The sequence below is a fragment of the Bos mutus genome, chromosome 16 (genome assembly GCF_027580195.1).
Source record: "Bos mutus isolate GX-2022 chromosome 16, NWIPB_WYAK_1.1, whole genome shotgun sequence".
Taxonomy (NCBI): domain Eukaryota; kingdom Metazoa; phylum Chordata; class Mammalia; order Artiodactyla; family Bovidae; genus Bos; species Bos mutus.
In genome coordinates, this window is record NC_091632.1 from 56,044,775 (window position 1) to 56,062,625 (window position 17,851).

A 17,851-nucleotide genomic window follows, 5' to 3' on the forward strand; every position below is an offset into this window, starting at 1 on the left:
CATGGTTGAAAGTAGAGCACTGAAGTCCCCTACTGTTATTGTATTGTTGTCTATTTCTCCCTTCAGATCTATTGCATTTGCTTAATATATTTAGGCACTACAATACTGGGGTCATAGAAATTTATAATTATTGTATCCTGTTGATGAGTTGACCCCTTTATTATTATATAATAACCTTTTTCGTTTCTTGTTACTATTTTTTACTTATCTTCCATTTTGTCTGATAAAAGTGTGGCTACCCTTGTTCTCTGTTGGTTTCCATTTGCATGGAATACCTTTTTCCATTCCTGCATTTTGAGCCTATGTGTGTCTCATAGGCAGCAGGTAGTTGGGTATTGGTTTTTTATCCATTCAGTCACTTGAGGTCTTTATTGGAGAATGTGATCCATTTATATCTAAAGTAATTATTGAGTAGGTATGGATTTACTAATGTCATCTTATGTTTTCTCACAATTTTATAGTTCCTTTGTTCCAGGCTTCCTCTCTTATTGACTTCATTTGTTACTGTTGTTGCTCAGTTGTGTCCAGCTCTTTGTGACCCCATGGACTACAGCATGCCAGGCTTCCCTGTCCTTCACCATCTCCCAGAGTGTGCTCAAGCTCATGTCCATTGAGTCAGTGATGCCATCCAGCCATCTCATGCTCTGTCATCCCCTTCTCCTGCCATCAATCTTTCCCAGCATCAGGGTCTTTTCCAGTGAGTCAGTTCTTCACATCAGGTGGCCAGAGTATTGGAGCTTCAGCTTCAGCATCAGTCCTTGCAATGAATATTCAGAGTTGATTTCCTTTAGAATTGACTGGTTTGATCTCTTTACTGTCCAAGGGACTCTCAAGAGTCTTCTCCAGAACCACAGTTCAAAACCATCAATTCTTTGGCGCTCAGTGAATTGATGATTTTTCCATAGTGGTGCTTTGATTTCCTTCTCTTTCTCTTTTGTGTAGCTCCTGAAGATTTTTGCTTTGTGATTTCCATAAGGCATGCATAAAATATCATATTACAATCTATTTTATGTTGATGACAGCTACTTATTCTCTCGGTTTATTATTTAATTGTTTTAATTATTTCCTCTTCAGCTATTTTAGAAGCACATCAGACAAGGTTATGTTTTCTTAAACTATGAAATATAATTTAGAAAACTTAAGGTGAGAAAAAAATTCCATTGTATTTACCCATATTTTTATATGATGCTCTTCTTTCTTCCTGATATTGTTGAATTCCTTGTTTTGTTGTTTGCTTTCTATTTAGAGACTTTAACTATTTTTTAAAGGAAGGTCTGCTACCAACAAATTCTCTTCATTTTTCTTTATCAAAGAATGTCCTGATTTTCCCTTTATTCCTAAAAAATATTTTTGCTGGACATAGTCTATATTGTAAGTTTTCTAGCTTGTTTGTTTGTTTGTTTAAGCATCTGAAAAATACCATACTGCTTCCTCTAGGTTTCATGTTTTCTGAGGAGACATTCACTGTCATTCTGAGTATTTTTTTCCCCTTTACACAAGGTGTTTTTCTCTTGACTGCTTGCACAGTTTTTCTTTTTCTTTAGTTTTCTTGTGTTTAATGATGTGTTTGGGCATGAATTTCTTTGGGTTTGTTCTATTTTGTGTTTGTTCTTCTTGAATCTTTAGGTTTATCAGTCTTGCCAAATTTCAGAATTTTTTAGACTATTTCTGTAAGTACTTTTACAGACCTGCCTACTTTCTCTTCTTCTGAGACTCTGATGACACAGGTGTAAGATCTTTTGTTAATCATCCCACAGCTCCCAGAGGTTCTGTTCATTTTTGTTTTTATTTTATTTTATTTTTTTCCTGTTATTCAGATTGGCCAATTTCTGTTGTTTTATCTTCAAGTTCACGGACGCCTTTGACACCTCCCCTGTGCTGCAGAATCCACCTGTCAAGATTTTTATTTTATTAATGTCTAAAATTTCCATTTTGTTCTTTAACCTTCCATTTCTTTGCTGAGATTTTTTTGTCTTTGCTCTGGTCTTCTGTTTATTCATTTGTTTCAAATATGTGTATAATTGCTTATTGAAGCATTTTTATCATAGATGTGTTAATATCTTATCAGATTATTCTAACATCTTTGTTAAATATTTTGGTGTCAGCATCCATTGATTTTCTTTTCTTATTCAAATTGAGATTTTTCTAGTTCTTGGTAGGATGAGTGGTTTTGATTAATGACAGCAGATCTTATTTAACCTTCAACGTTAGCTGGCTTTTCTGGACACCACTCCAGCAATGGAGAGGAGGTTACCATCTCCTTATTGCCAGGTGGAGGTAGAAATCCAGTTTCCCCACCTGGCCTCCTTTGACACCCAATGAAGGGCTCCTTGTTATTCCTGGAAGGGAATGGAAGTTCCAGCCCACTGCCTAATACTATGATAGGGGTGGCCTTATTACTGCTGGGCGATGGTGAAAGCTCTTTTCTGATGGCACCCCAATAGGGAGAAGGGGAAGATCGTCATTACTGCTGGGTCGGGGGTGGACATCCTGGTTCTCCCTGTAGTTTTCACTGACACTTGTGTGAAAAGAGGCTTGTTACCAGCCAAGGTGGTTGAAAATCCTGCTCTCCCTTCTCTACTTACCCTCAGGTGTGTTTGGGCACATACCCAATTGGAAATTGGATTGGGAATTTAGCTCCTCACTTGTCCCTAGCTGACGTATGACATAGGTGGGCATGGGGCCCCAGTGCTTTCTGTTGTGTTTAACTTGAGCAGAGTGGTTATTTTCTAAAACTTTCCTGTCTTGCTAGTTTGCCCCTTACTTGGTTCTTTGGCTACAAAGAGTAACCTTTGGGCCTTTATTCTCTGTTTCTGTTAGAATTTCTGGGTTGCTGGTTTCTTCAGCTCTGAGTCTATGAAATAAGAACCAAAAAGAAAAGCCAGAGAACTTAGCACTGTGTAGTTTCAGTGTCCTGACACACTGTGAAACTTCACCACCACCAATTTTTTTTTAATTTGTATATTGCTTTACTTCCCTCACCTCTCTACTAGACTGTAAGCTCCTTGAAAACAGTGACTTTGAGTATTGTATTCTTTGATATATTGAAGTGCCTGTAATAGTGCTTGGCACATAAAAATCCCTAAATCAATATTTGTTGATGACTGAGTAAATAAATGACTAAATGAAATCTCATTCTTGGAAATTTCTGACCACTTCCTAATGTGTGTTCCTGCATTGTATCTTTATAGGCAATTTCCAACATGCTTACATCCCTTACCTGCAAATAAATGGTCCCTGGAATTACCCAACTGGGGAAATTAATGGCCGTTAAATTATTGGTTGACTAATGTCCTTCCTTTATTCCTAACTTCTCTTTAAGTTCAGTGCTTATAGGACTATTCTCATTATTTTGGAATATAATCAGTGAAAAAGGCTATATCCCTTTTAGTATTCTTCCTTTCCAAGCACTTTTTTCTTGATCATGTGTTACTCTCAGTGATACTCTCAATTTTATTCCATCTCTGAAATATCATTCATTCGTTTTTTTAAAACCTTTTTGGAGAAGGAAATGGCAACCCACTCGAGTACTCTTGCCTTGAAAATCCTATGGGCTACAGTCCATGGAGTCACAAAGGGTTGGACACAACTGGGCGACTTTTTTTTGGTGGTGGTAAGAAAATACATAAGATAAAAATGGCCATCTTAACCATTTTTAAATGTACAGTCAGTAACATTAAGCACATTCACAATGCTGTGCAACCATCGACGCCATCCATCTCCAAAACCTTCCATTATCTCAAACTGAAACACTTGATCCATTAAACAGTAACTCCTGTTCCTGCCACCCACTAATACCTGGCATCCACCATTCTACTTTCTGTTCCTTTGAATTTGACTACTTTGGGAAACTCATATAAATAGAATCATCAAATATTTGTCCTTTTGTGACTGACTTATTTCACTTAGTGTAGTATATTCAAGATTTATCCATGTTACAGCATGTGTCATAATTTCCTCCCTTAATATGATATTCCACAGTATGTGTATGCCACATTTTGTTTATCCATCTATTTACCGATGGACCCCTTGGGCTGCTTCCACCTTTTGTTTATTGTGAATTATACTGCTGTGAAGATGAGTATACAAATATCTGTACAAAGTCTTTTTTGGGTGTATAATAAGCAGAATTCCTGAATTACATGCTAATTATGTGTTTGATTTTTTAGGAATTGCCATACAGTGGCTATACCACTTACATTCTTGCCAGCAACATTTATTCTTTCTTAATTCAGTCCATAGACATACATGTTGAGTTGCTTCTGTATACCAAAAATTACACTAGATACTAGAGGCATAGTGGTAAAATTGAGGTTAGATATGTCTCATTCATAATTGTATCCAAGCTGTCTTAAATAGTTTGCTGATTTAAAGAGCAAGAGATAAAACAAGTGGGCCCCTGAGGACCGGCCTGATGAATAGTCCTTGAGGCTTTAGTCCTGGCTTGAAAGGAAAATAAGTGTCCAGGTCACCTTCAATCTCTTGTGCCTCTACATACCTCATAAGCAAGATCTTTATTACTCAACATTAATGTTTTTCTCTTTTTTTTTCCCTATGTGTTACCCAGTATTTTTAAACTCCTAAAAAAATTGAATACACTTATAATTATTTGCATTTTTTTTGTATTTGCTTTCCTCATCGCACTTCAAACTCTTAAGTAGGACAGTTTCCTGATACCATATAACAGACACACAATATATATTGACCATATACAGACAAAAATTCATATTTTCATTTAATATTTTTATATGAAAAAAAGGTATGTTTTCTAAATAAAACATCTGTTGTGACCTATAATGTGCTTTATATCCCCATACTTTTTATTGCCTCAAAGTTGGTGGTATGTGCCGCTGCCCCCGCCGGTGTACTACCGTCTGTGTCTCCAACTCTAAAATGCCCTTGCCCTTCCTCTGTCTCCCTATATCCATTTTCTCCTTCTTTTCTGTGTGTGTCACTCTCTCACACACACACACACAAACACACAAATACATGTACATAGTGTCCTACATTATGTAAGTTGAGGAGAAAAATAGTGAATGGGGGGGAAGATAATACGGAGCTCTTTTCCTTCATCGTGGTTTAGAAGTAAAATCTCTTCACATCAGAAGAGTTACCAGTTATTTGAGGAAATAAGACCACAATAGAAAAGCTGTGACACCACTTTTACGTATCAGAAAGAGGTGCTTTGTGCTGCCCGCCTTTGTCTGCCTCCAGTTTGAGCCCCTCTGCAGACTGTCGTGCTCCTCCGTGAGCGCTGCTTTGTGTGTGCTTAGTCGCTCAGTGGCGTCCGCCCCTGTGGACCCCACTGTACTGTAGTCCGCCAGCAACGCCTTAGTCATGCCTGTCTCTTACTTCCTCTGTCATCCATGTAACCTGCCCCACAATTTGTAATTGATTTTCTGCTTTTTAAAGAGCGTTGCTCTTGTCTTCCTATCGCCTTCAAGACAGAGACCATCTTTTATATTGAGATATACTACACAGTGCAAAGAAAATTGCTGTGTATTTTGCCCTCATTTAATCCTTGAGTTTCAGGATTCTACTCGCATCAGTGACTTAAGAACGTTTTGGTTGGTATGAGCTAATCTCACTCCCCTAGTATTGCTTTTCTCTTTATTCACTAAAACTGATTTTAAATAATTTCATCTAAATGTTTTGACTAAATCAAGTTGACATATATTTAATAGATATTTTTGTTAATCTTTAAGGATTTCTTTCAAAATTTTAATTGAATTAACTTTGTTGTAGTGAAAGTGAAGTTCCTTCTGCCTGAGCCGTTTTACAATAGTTGGCCAAAGTTCAGTATGTTCTGGACTTTTCTTGGTTTTTTTCTCCCTTTGGGGCAATATAAATTTCTGTGTATTCCAAATTACAGGTACTATACTTCTCTCCATATTAGAGGATTTTATAAATAATTGGGTAGGTTTGTCTTTTCCAATGTCTTTATCTAGTGCATTTCCTTATGTACTTCTCATAATTTACCTGATGTTTAAATGAATATTTTTAATTCTTTAGGCATTTCTGAAGTGTCTGAAATATGAATCATGAAAATCTGACATGTATTTTGTATATCTCCTTAACAGCTTCATTGTAAAACTTCTAACATGAAATGTCTGGGATAAAACTAAAATTTAACCTGTATTGAAATAAAACAATAAAAATATCCTTAAAGAGTATAGACATGGTCACATTTAATACACTTTGCTGTAAAGGTTATATGATACAGACATTTTATGAAATACTGATTATTTTTTTGTTTCTAACGAAGAGCAATTTTGATAAATGAATGACTCAATAATTTACAAAAGATTTTAGCATGCTAGGGAAGAGCTTTTCAAGGTAGAAGAAAGAAGTGAGAATTCTCAGAAGGCATTGCTAAATGTACCATGCTTCTACTCTAGATTGATATAGCTTACCCATAAAATTTGATTAAAATGACCCCAAAAATGACAGAAATAAGCTGTCACATACTAAATTGTGACTCCAAGTTATTGGAAATAACTAAATTGATACCTACTTCAGAAATTGTTAAAATTCTAAAAATGCTGAAAACTTAAAATAACAAAAAAAGATGTTTGAAAGAAATTAGTATAAACAAAAAAATTCCCACATAAACTGAAATTCGAAAAAAATGATAAAATGTAATTTTCTGAATATAAATCTGTGATCTTTAAGGTTAAACATCCATTGATATTTTCTATTGTTCTTCAAGGAAAACATTTCTTATTATATACTATTAAGACAAAATGAAAATAATTAAATGTAACTTTGCAGATATTTTCAAAATTGCCAAAAACTGTACTATCTATAAATGTATTTAGACTTCATAATACCTAATATAGATAAGCTTTTAATAAATCTAAGGAATCAGAACCAGTTAGTTTGTAAATTTGTGAATACATTTAGCTGACTTCTTGACTACAGGACTTTCTATGCAAATGAAATACCCTTCAACAGGATTCTTCATTTATTGAAAACATCAAATTCAGCAATGCCCAATGCTTTGTGCATTTATTCCCGACGTTTAATTTGCAAATGAGCCACCTGGGAATCTTGTTAAATATAGATTCTGATTCATTAGGTTTGATGTGGGGCCTGAGATTCTGCATTTCTAATAGGCTCCCAGAGGATGCTAATGCTACTTGTGTGAAGTTGACACTCAAAGTAACAAGGTTGTAAAGAATAGAAAATATCTAGAACAAAATTAACAATGAATGTGCTTAGATTTCTGTTTTCACTGGCTTTAATTCTTTGATTTGCTAATTTACTTTTAATGTCAGGGATATTTTATATCAACTTATTAAATTTTATGTAAGCATATGTTAACATTAATAATTTTATTTTTAAAATAACTCTTTTGAACTGATAATGGTTAAATATTTTTAATTGCATTACCTTTTTAGTTGGAGAGTTGATGTAAGATTGGTGGGCTGTAGTTGACTCTGATCCTCATTTAGCAATGTCACTTTAGGCAAGTTACTCAACTCCCTGAGCCTATTTCAAATATTTACTTGTAGAAATCAGAGTTTATTCTTTCACCACTAGTGAAACCAAGCAGGGTGATTTGGAGCATTAGTATTTGGAGCATCATACTGTAATTCGAGGATTATCAACAGAAGAATGCCAACTAATAGTTGAGGAAAATGTACCTGTTTTGTTTGATTGATTGTGTTCTTTTTTGTAAGTTTTAAGTTTTTAATTCATTCTGAAGTTACTATTTTTTGAAAGTATGGCCTTTTTTCTAATAAATATGTAAGATATTTTTGCACATAAATTTTGTGCAATATCTTTGCACATGAAATTTACTCTTTACACTGGCATTACCTATTCACCATCTTTACAGTGAACTGATAAGCATTTACTTGTCATGAGTCAGTGACATGTGGTGTCAGTAAGCTAAATACCAATTTCAAGATACTTAATTAACTTGGTTTAAAGCAACTCAGTGATAGTTTTTGAAGATTTATTGTAAATAGTTGGTGTTGAGTGTTTGTCTTTATGCAAATAGTAAATGAAACATTGTCTCCTATTTTTAGAATCAAGTCACTTGGAACAGCAACTTGAAGAAGCTAATTCTGTGAGGCGAGAATTAGATGATGCTTTTAGACAAATCAAGGCTTATGAAAAACAAATCAAGACATTACAACAAGAAAGGGAAGAATTAAATAAGGTAAAAATATATAGACAGATTGGTAAAGTCTTTTCTGAATTCTTAATCTTAATTCTTAATATTAATTACATTAGTAAATTTTTATGTTTTTCTTGAATCACTTTCAAACAGTGTTTGGTACAAATTCATTTATATTTATGGTCAGTTTAATAATATTTGTAATTTATAGCAGAGGTCCTATTTGTTTTAATAATATTTTATTAGTGGTTATTACTCACACAAGGCAGTGGCACCCACTCCAGTACTCTTGCCTGGAAAATCCCATGGACGGAGGAGCCTTGTAGGCTGCAGTCCATGGGGCCGCTAAGAGTCAGACTCGACTGAGCGACTTCACTTTCACTTTTCACTTTCATGCATTGGAGAAGGAAATGGCAACCCACTCCAGTGTTCTTGCCTGGAGAATCCCAGGGATGGGGCAGCCTGGTGGGCTGCCGTCTGTGGGGTCGCACAGAGTCGGACACGACTGAGGCGACTTAGCAGCAATGGTTATTATTATGTATTTAAAGGTAGGATTACTCAGCCAAACTTAGTTAACATAATAAGGATGAGCATCTGATATCTAGATTTATGGTTACTTTGCCAATTTTTAATAAGTTTTGATATTAAAAATCCTTTAGTATATTCTGAGAAGAGGGTAGTGCTAAAATGAAATACATATTGATAAAGAATTTTAAATGATTTGTCTGATACCCTACAGGCAGCAGATATTCTTTTTAAAATTTTTTTCATTTGAGGCATATACAAAATAAATGTAACATTATATATATAAATATACATATATATAAAGTTATAATGTTATATAGTATTATATAAGTTTTGATATAAATAATAGATAAACCTAACATCTAAATTAAGAAATAGACCATTACCTATTTTATGGAATAGCCCTGGGGTAGTCATTTCCTTCCCTTTCTCTCCACTTCCCTCATGATGTTTTGAATTTTATGTTAATCATTCTTTTAGTTAAAAAAATTTTATCACATATTCAGTTCAGTTCAGTCGCTCAGTCGTGTCCGACTCTTTGCAACCCCATGAATCACAGCACACCAGGCCTCCCTGTCCATCACCAACTCCTGGAGGTCACTCAAATTCATGTCCATCGAGTTGGTGATGCCATCCAGCCATCTCATCCTCTGTCATCCCCTTCTCCTCCTGCCCCCAATCCTTCCCAGCATCAGGGTCTTTTCGAATGAGTCAACTCCTCGAATGAGGTGGCCAAAGTACTGGAGTTTCAGCTTTAGCATCATTCCTTCCAAAGAACACCCAGGGCTGATCTCCTTCAGAATGGACTGGTTGGATCTCCTTGCAGTCCAAGGGACTCTCAAGAGTCTTCTCCAACACCACAGTTCAAAAGCATCAATTCTTCAGTGCTCAGCCTTCTTCACAGTCCAACTCTCACATCCATACATGACCACTGGAAAAACCATAGCCTTGACTAGATGGACCTTTGTTGGCAAAGGAATGTCTCTGCTTTTCAGTACGCTATCTAGGTTGGTCATAACTTTTCTTCCAAGGAGCAAGCGTCTTTTAATTTCATGGCTGCAGTCACCATCTGCAGTGATTTTGGAGCCCAAAAAAATAAAGTCTGACACTGTTTCCACTGTTTCCCCATCTATTTCCTATGAGGTGATGGGACCAGATGCCATGATCTTAGTTTTCTGAATGTTGAGCTCAAAACAGTATATTAGTGTTGCTTGTTTTTAAGCTTATAAAATATTATAATTCATCAATATAACTGTTGATTATTCACTTAGTTGCTATAAAATACACTATTATTTCAAAACCCACAATTTACTTATCTAATTTTTTGTTTGCAGGCATTTAGGTTGCTTATAATTGATAACTACTATAAATGATGTTGCTGTGAACATTCTTGAACATATATCCAGATACACATGCAGACACACACACACAAGCACAAATAGAATAATTGGGTCATAGGCAATGCAGATATTCTATTTTTTATGATAATGTCAAATCATTTTCCACTGGTTGTACCAATTTATACTCCCACCAGTAGTGCATAGGAATTTTTATATTCAGCATTGCTTCATATTATTAGAAATGTTATTTTTGAAAAACCTAATCTAAATTGACATTTTAGGTCTAAAATGATATTTTAGTATGGCCTTAATTTGCATTCTTTAATTACTAACGAGGTCGAGTAACTCCACACATGTCCTTTTATCATTTGTATTTCTTATTTTGTGAAATACCTCTTAATATCCTTCATACATTTTTCTGTTGGGTTGTTTGTCTTTTCCTTATTTGTCTGTAAGAATTCTTGAAATTCTCTGGCATGCTAATCTTCTGTTGATTATATATGTTACAGAAGTCTCCCAGCTAGTGGCTTGTCTTTTCATTTTCTTTATAGGATCCTTTGAATAGCAAAAAGGTTTTAGTCTTAAAGTAGTGAAATTCATCAATCTTTATTTTTATGATTATTGCATTTGCTGGCTTATCTAAGAAGTCTGAGGTAAAAAAACAATTCTCCTAAATTTTTATCTTGACCTTTTATAAGTTTGGTCTTCATATTTAAGTTTTTAATGCATCAGATATTTACTTTTGTGTACCATATGAGATAAGGATCCACTTTCACTTTTTCCCATATAGCTAGCCAGCTGTTCATTTATTATATAAGCCCTCCTTCCTTCAGTGATGTGCAGTATCACCTCTCTCATATATTAAATTTCCATTTATTCAACTCTCTAGTCCTTGAAGGCTGTGATGGGATTTTATTTAAAATTGCATTAAATCTATATAGAACAATTTCAGGAGAATTGACACCATTATAATATTGAGTCTTTAAGTTCTTATCCATTATATATTAATATCACTCTAAATGCTCACAGGATTTCAAGAGCAAGGCAAGATTATTATCGTTTGCATTCAGAAAGAAAACTCAAGGAGAAGGAGTCCCAAAAAACTGAATGAGGGTGCTTATACAGAGGAGAGAGGCAGATGCTTGCCCTCTATCTCTACCCACCTTTCTGAGGGTCTCCTTGGAAACCTAAAGAGAAGAATCTAGGACCCTTTGAAATACAAATGAGTCACTCCAGTGAAAAGATAAGTCCGACTCTCCAGCTCTAAAAAGAGGGCGTCTCCTTGGTTCTAGCTCTTATCTCTCTCAGCCCCTCCTTGAAATGTAAACACCTAAGTCCAGGAGATAAATCTCTTTGCAGTTTTCTCACTGTCTAAATTAGTCATAAAGACTTGCTCATGTCCTAAGTTTCAGTAAAATTTGCTTAGAAAGGCCTAACTGTACAAAAATATAAAATTATTTAATCCACAAACTTTGTATATCTGTGTATCTTTAAAGTATTTTAAAATGTTTCTCCATAAAATTCTATGCAGGTCTTGTTTGCCTCTCCTTAAATTTATTATCCTAAGTTTTCATATATTCAATTGTGAAAAGAAAGTGTTAGTTGCTCCTTCATGTCCAAGTCTTTGCGATCCCATGGACTGTACTCCATCAAGCTCCTCTGTCCATGGGATTTTCCAGGCAATAATGCTGGATTGGGTTGCCATGCCCTTCTCCAGGAATCTTCCTGACGCGGGGATCAAACTTGGGTCTCCTGCATTACAGGCAGAGTCTTCACCATCTGAGCCACCGTTGAAGTCCCCAGTAAATTGTACCTTTAAATTTTTACTTTCTTACTGATTCTGTCCTAGCAACATTCCTAAACTCTTACTGTAGTAATATATTTGAGATTCTTTAAGGTTTTATAAAATAATGACAATTTTGTTTGTTTTCTTTACTGTTTTTTCTTTCCTTGTCTTACTGTATAAGCTAGGACCGCAAATACAACATTCAATAGAGGTGATGATAGCAGCCATCCCTGTCTTATTCCTGATTTCAAGAAAATATCTTTACTATTTTATCATTAATAATAATGTTTTCTCTAAGTTTTTGGTGAAGGTTATCTTCTTTTCTTATTTTGCTAATCATTTTGATCAAAAGGGTATTGAATTTATTAAATGTACTATTTTTGCACAGTACTGCAACAGATTTCTAGGAATTTGTTAATACCTATTGATGGAATTATATAATTGTTCTCCTTTAATCAATTGGTTTTCTGACTTATGTTTATAGACTTTTTCTAATGTTAAAACATTTTTGCTCTTCTGGGTTAAAACTATATTACCCATATATTGTCTGCTAAATATTAATATGATAATACAGGTAGCAGTTATGTTGTATCTGTTCTAATAGTACTGTTTTAAGTGCTTTATATATATATTAGATCATTTAATCTTTTACAGAACCCTATGATTTAGGTATTGGTAGTAGTAGCAGCAGCAGCAGTAGTTATAGTATTTATGTAAATGGTGAGATCCCACACAAAGAAGCTTAAGTACATTTGTTCAAGATCATAGAGCTAGAAAGTGGGGAAACTGGAATTTCAACACAGGGAGTTGAGTTCCAGAGTTCATGTTTATCCACTTTATATATCACTGAACTTATTTGCTAATGTCATTTTTTTAGGATTTTTTTAAATTTGTTTTCTTTAATAAGGAAACAAACCATCTTTCTTTTTTTTTTAAATATATATAAAGATTATACTGGTCTCATATAATTCGCTGAGTAGCACTGCCTCTTTTTCTGTTCTCTAGAAAAGTTTGTATAAGAGAAACATTTTGATCCTTGAAACACTGGGAATCATCTGTAAAACCATCTGAGTCTAGAGATTTCTTTCATGCTGGGGGGATGAGGAAATTTTGTTAGCTATTGGTTTGGTTACTTTAATTGTTATAGAACTATTCAGGTATATTTAGGCATTCTATTTCTTCTTGAAACAGTTTTGATAAATTTAGTTTTGTAGGAATTTGTTCATTTCACAAGTTGAAAAGTTTATTGGCATAAAATGTTTCATTGTATCCTTTTACCTTTTTTGATTTCCTCTAGATTTGTGATTATATCCTCTCTTATTTTTTTCACTTCTAAATGCTCTATAAAATTGTTTTATAAACAACTTCAATACTCTTTTTGCCTGATCATTTTAGTCTTTTGTCATTTTTCTATTTTTATAATTTCCTTTCATTTCTTCATTTTATATATAGCAATATATTAGTATCTGATGATTCTAATATCCAGATACATTGGGGTTTATTTTTATTGTTTGTAATGTTTGCTTATAGTTGTTTGTCCTTTGGGTGTTTGGGTAATCTATGGTTGTGAGCTCATATTTGTATGCTCTTAAAAAAAAATACCCTAGATTTCATTGAGACGCTTTTCCTCAAAAAAGATTTGCATTTCTTTTTGCTGGGAGGCAGGTGATTCTTCTGACCCAAGTCTACTTTAGCCCCTTCTAAGTTTCTCACTTTAATTAGAGAGTTTAGCTTTTCTCTTTGCTGCTGGCCCAAGAGTTGGTCCCCACATCAAATATAACTGTTGTTTTTATCATTTGTAATCATTTGATATAATTTTTTAAACCTTACAGATAGCCATTACATTTCACAAAATCTTTATTTTGATCATTGTATCTTTCATTTCTGTACCATTTATTTATTTATTGAAATGAAGGTAATTCAGGTTAAATCTTTGCAGTTAGAATGTTAGCATAAGAAATTGAGAATATGAACAGAGCATCATGCTACTAGTATCTGTTCAAAAGTAGTTCATTTCTTTTAATTTTATTCCAAGGTGAATAATTTTGGCTCTTCTTGGCTTCATGATAGCTAATTTGATGGCCAAATTTGGTCCCTAGGTTGCAGAATTGGTAACTTATATTCTTTTTACAAAACTGTAGGAACTAGTCCAGGCTAGTGAGCGATTAAAAAACCAATCCAAAGAGCTGAAAGACGCACACTGTCAGAGGAAACTGGCCATGCAGGAATTCATGGAGATCAATGAGCGGCTAACAGAATTGCACACCCAAAAACAGAAACTTGCTCGCCATGTCCGAGATAAGGAAGAAGAGGTGGACCTGGTGATGCAAAAAGTTGAAAGCTTAAGGCAAGAACTGCGCAGAACAGAAAGAGCCAAAAAAGAGGTTAGTAGTCAGGCAAATTTTGTAGTGGCCATGGGGTAGTGATTAAAGCTGCTTTTTCAGACTAGTGAAATAATATATATTTCATTTAATTTTTGAAAAAAGTTTTTTGTTTTTTTTTTTTTAGTTTGGTAATGTTATTTAATATGAATTTCAACATTTGAGTTATCTCCCTATTGCAAGGTAAATTCTCATGGGGAAAACATTTTATTAGAGAAACAATTATAATCATGAAATCAGCTTTTTTCATTTTCCTTTAAAAGCTGGAAGTTCGTACAGAAGCTGTGGCTGCTGAAGCATCTAAAGACAGGAAATTGCGTGAACAGAGTGAGCACTATTCTAAGCAACTGGAGAATGAACTAGAGGGACTGAAGGTAACTTTTGATACCATGTTTATCAAGTTGAATAAATTTTCTCCCCTTTATGCCTAACATGATTACTAGTTGTGTGCTCCTTTTGGTATGGAGTAAAAACTAGCTATCCTTCAAATATAGTATTCTTAATTCTCATCAGTAGGAAGCTGGTGTAGACTTCTTAATCATGCTGCAAGGAAACGGAAGGCTGTGTTTAGTGGAGAAATCTGTTAGGAAGGAGTTAAAATATTTATGAAGGTCTGCATACCTGGATGAGATACATTGGTAATCTCATGGGAGGCATGGTTAGATGTCTTAGACCCTCTGTCTTGTCTACACATGGACATCACCAAATGGTCAATACCAAAATCAGATTGATTATATTCTTTGCAGCCAAAGATAGAGAAGCTCTATACAGTCAGCAAAAACAAGACCAGGAGCTGACTGAGGCTCAGATCATGAACTCCTTATTGCCAATTCAGACTTAAATTGAAGAAAGTAGGGAAAACCACTAGACCATTCAGGTATGACCTAAATCAAATCCCTTATGATTATACAGTGGAAGTGAGAAATAGATTTAAGGGCCTAGATCTGATAGATAGAGTGCCTGATGAGCTATGGAATGAGGTTCGTGACATTGTACAGGAGACAGGGATCAAGACCATCCCCAAGAAAAAGAAATGTAAAAAGGCAAAATGGTTATCTGATGAGGCCTTACAAATAGCTGAGAGAAGAAGGGAAGCTAAAGGCAAAGGAGAAAAGGAAAGATATACCCAACTGAATGTAGAATTCTAACAACAGCAAGGAAAGATAAGAAAGCCTTCCTCAGCAATCAATGCAAAGAAATAGAGGAAAACAATAGAATGGGAAAGACTAGAGATCTCTTCAAGAAAATTAGAGATACCAAGGGAACATTTCTTGCAAAGATGGGCTTGATAAAGGACAGAAATGGTATGGACCTAACAGAAGCATAAGATATTAAGAAGAGATGGCAAGAATACACAGAAGAACTGTACAAAAAAGATCTTCAAGACCCAGATAATCACAATGGTGTGATCACTGACCTAGAGCCAGACATCCTGGAATGTGAAGTCAAGTGGGCCTTAGGAAGCATCACTACAAACAAAGCTAGTGGAGGTGATGGAATTCCAGTTGGGCTATTGCAAATCCTAAAAGATGATGCTGTGAAAGTGCTGCATTCAATATGCCAGCAAATTTGGAAAACTCAGCAGTGGCCACAGGACTGGAAAAGGTCAGTTTTCATTCCAATCCCAAAGAAAGGCAATGCCAAAGAATGTTCAAACTACTGCACAATTGCACTCATCTCACATGCTAGCAAAGTAATGCTCAAAATTCTCCAAGTTAGGCTTTAACCGTATGTGAACCATGAACTTCCAGATGGTCAGGCTGGATTTAGAAAAGGCAGAGGAACCAGAGATCAAATTGCCAACATCCGCTGGATCATCAAAAAAGCAGGAGTTCCAAAAAAACATCTATTTTTGCTTTATTGACTACACCAAAGGCTTTGACTGTGTAGATCACAACAAACTGTGAAAAATCTCAAAGAGATGGGGATCCCAGACCACCTGACTTGCCTCCTGAGAAATCTGTATGCAGGTCAAGAAGCAACAGTTAGAACTGGACATGGAACAGCAGAATGGTTCCAAATTGGGAAAGGGGTACGTCAAGGTTGTATATTGTCACCCTGCTAATTTAACTTATATGCAGACTACATCATGCGAAATGCAGGTCTGGATGAAGCATAAGCTGGAATCAAGATTGCCAGGAGAAATATCAATAGCCTCAGATATGCAGATGACACTAGCCTTAAGGCATTTTCACCATATGAAAGTGGTGAAATTTCACCCTTATGAAAGTAAAGAAGAACTAAAGTACCTCTTGATGAAAGTAAAAGAGGACAGTGAAGAAGTGGCTTAAAGATCATGGCATCCGGTCCTATCACTTCATGGCAAATAGATGGGGAAACAATGAAAATAGTGAGAGACTTTATGTTTTGGGCCTCCAAAATCACTGCAGATGGTAACTGCAGCCATGAAATTAAAAGATACTTGCCCCTTGGAAGAAAAGCTGTGACCAACGTAGATAGCATATTAAAAAGCAGAGATATTACTTTACCAACAAAGGTCTGTCTAGTCAAAGCCATGGTTTTTCCACTAGTCATGTATGGATGTGAGATTTGGACTATAAAGAAAGCTAAGCACTGAAGAATTGATGCATTTGAACATTGATCCTTTTGAACACTGTGGTGTTGGAGAAGACTCTAGAGTCCCTTGGACAGCAAGGAGATCCAACCAGTCTACCCTAAAGGAAATCAGTCCTGAATATTCATTGGAAGGACTGATGCTGAAGCAGAAACTCTAATATTTTGGCCACCTGATGCGAAGAACTGACTCCTTGGGAAAGACCCTGATGCTGGGAAAGGTTGAAGGTGGGAGGAGAAGGGGATGACAGAGGATGAGATGGTTGGATGGCATCACTGACTTGACGGACATGAGTTTGAGTAGGCTCTGTGAGTTGGTGATGGACAGAAAAGCTTGGCGTGCTGCAGTCCATGGGGTCGCAAACAGTCAGACACGACTGAGCGACTCAACTGAACTGAAATATCTCAACAGAAGTGCTTAGGAAGAGAAATCCTTGTGCCAGTTCTAGAGTTGGACTTTATTGTTTTAAAGCCTGGCCTCATCAGTTACTTGCTGTTTAATGCTGGACAAAACATTTAGTCTCTTTGGACTTTAATTTTCTCATTTGTAAAACCCTATCTCATTGGTTTTACATAAGGAGTACATATATATGTATGTAAGCTGCTACATCACATGTGTTCGGTTACTGATAGCTATAATAATGTTATTATGTATGTCAAAGTGAGAGAATTAGGATTAAATGGATATCATATTTCTGTAGCACTAAATTATAATCTGAATATGATGTCTGCCTTTTCCTGACTCTAACCTTTGCATATCCCATTTCCTCAGCATTGTCTGCCAGCCACCACCTCCACACACTCCTTGCAGGCCTAGTCTAGTATCTTATTCATCCAACAAATGAAAGACTTAAGTTGAATGTCTTCTGAGGAAGTTTAAGTATTCCTAATTCTGTGGTGCTTTAGAATTTTGTTAATAAATTTACAATAGCTTTTATTATAATTATTTATTCACAAAATGTCTCCCCATCTAAACTATTGAAAGCATAGGCTGGTATATTATTATCCTGGCACAGGACCAAATTTTCAATACTTGTTTAATAAGTGTGTTAAATCAGTGAATGAATGATGTGGTAGAATTGGCTAGAACTTGCTTGTTCTCTGAAAATTGAATAATAGT

The 17,851-nt window shown here is 35.3% G+C and overlaps 1 protein-coding gene across 12 annotated transcripts in view; it reads left to right on the forward strand.

Moving 5' to 3' along the window:
• The window catches only part of CDC42BPA (CDC42 binding protein kinase alpha), a 296,333-nt gene that overhangs the window by 181,827 nt on the left and 96,655 nt on the right, over positions 1 to 17,851 (forward strand). For 10 of the 12 annotated variants that reach the window (XM_070385391.1, XM_070385382.1, XM_070385383.1 and 7 more), the window contains exons 12-14: positions 8,034 to 8,167; positions 13,918 to 14,160; positions 14,421 to 14,531. In XM_070385391.1, coding sequence (XP_070241492.1) covers positions 8,034 to 8,167; positions 13,918 to 14,160; positions 14,421 to 14,531 — 488 coding nt within the window. The remainder of the gene's footprint in view (positions 1 to 8,033; positions 8,168 to 13,917; positions 14,161 to 14,420; positions 14,532 to 17,851) is intronic. The other 2 variants (XM_070385389.1, XM_005893380.3) reach the window with 1 other exon arrangement.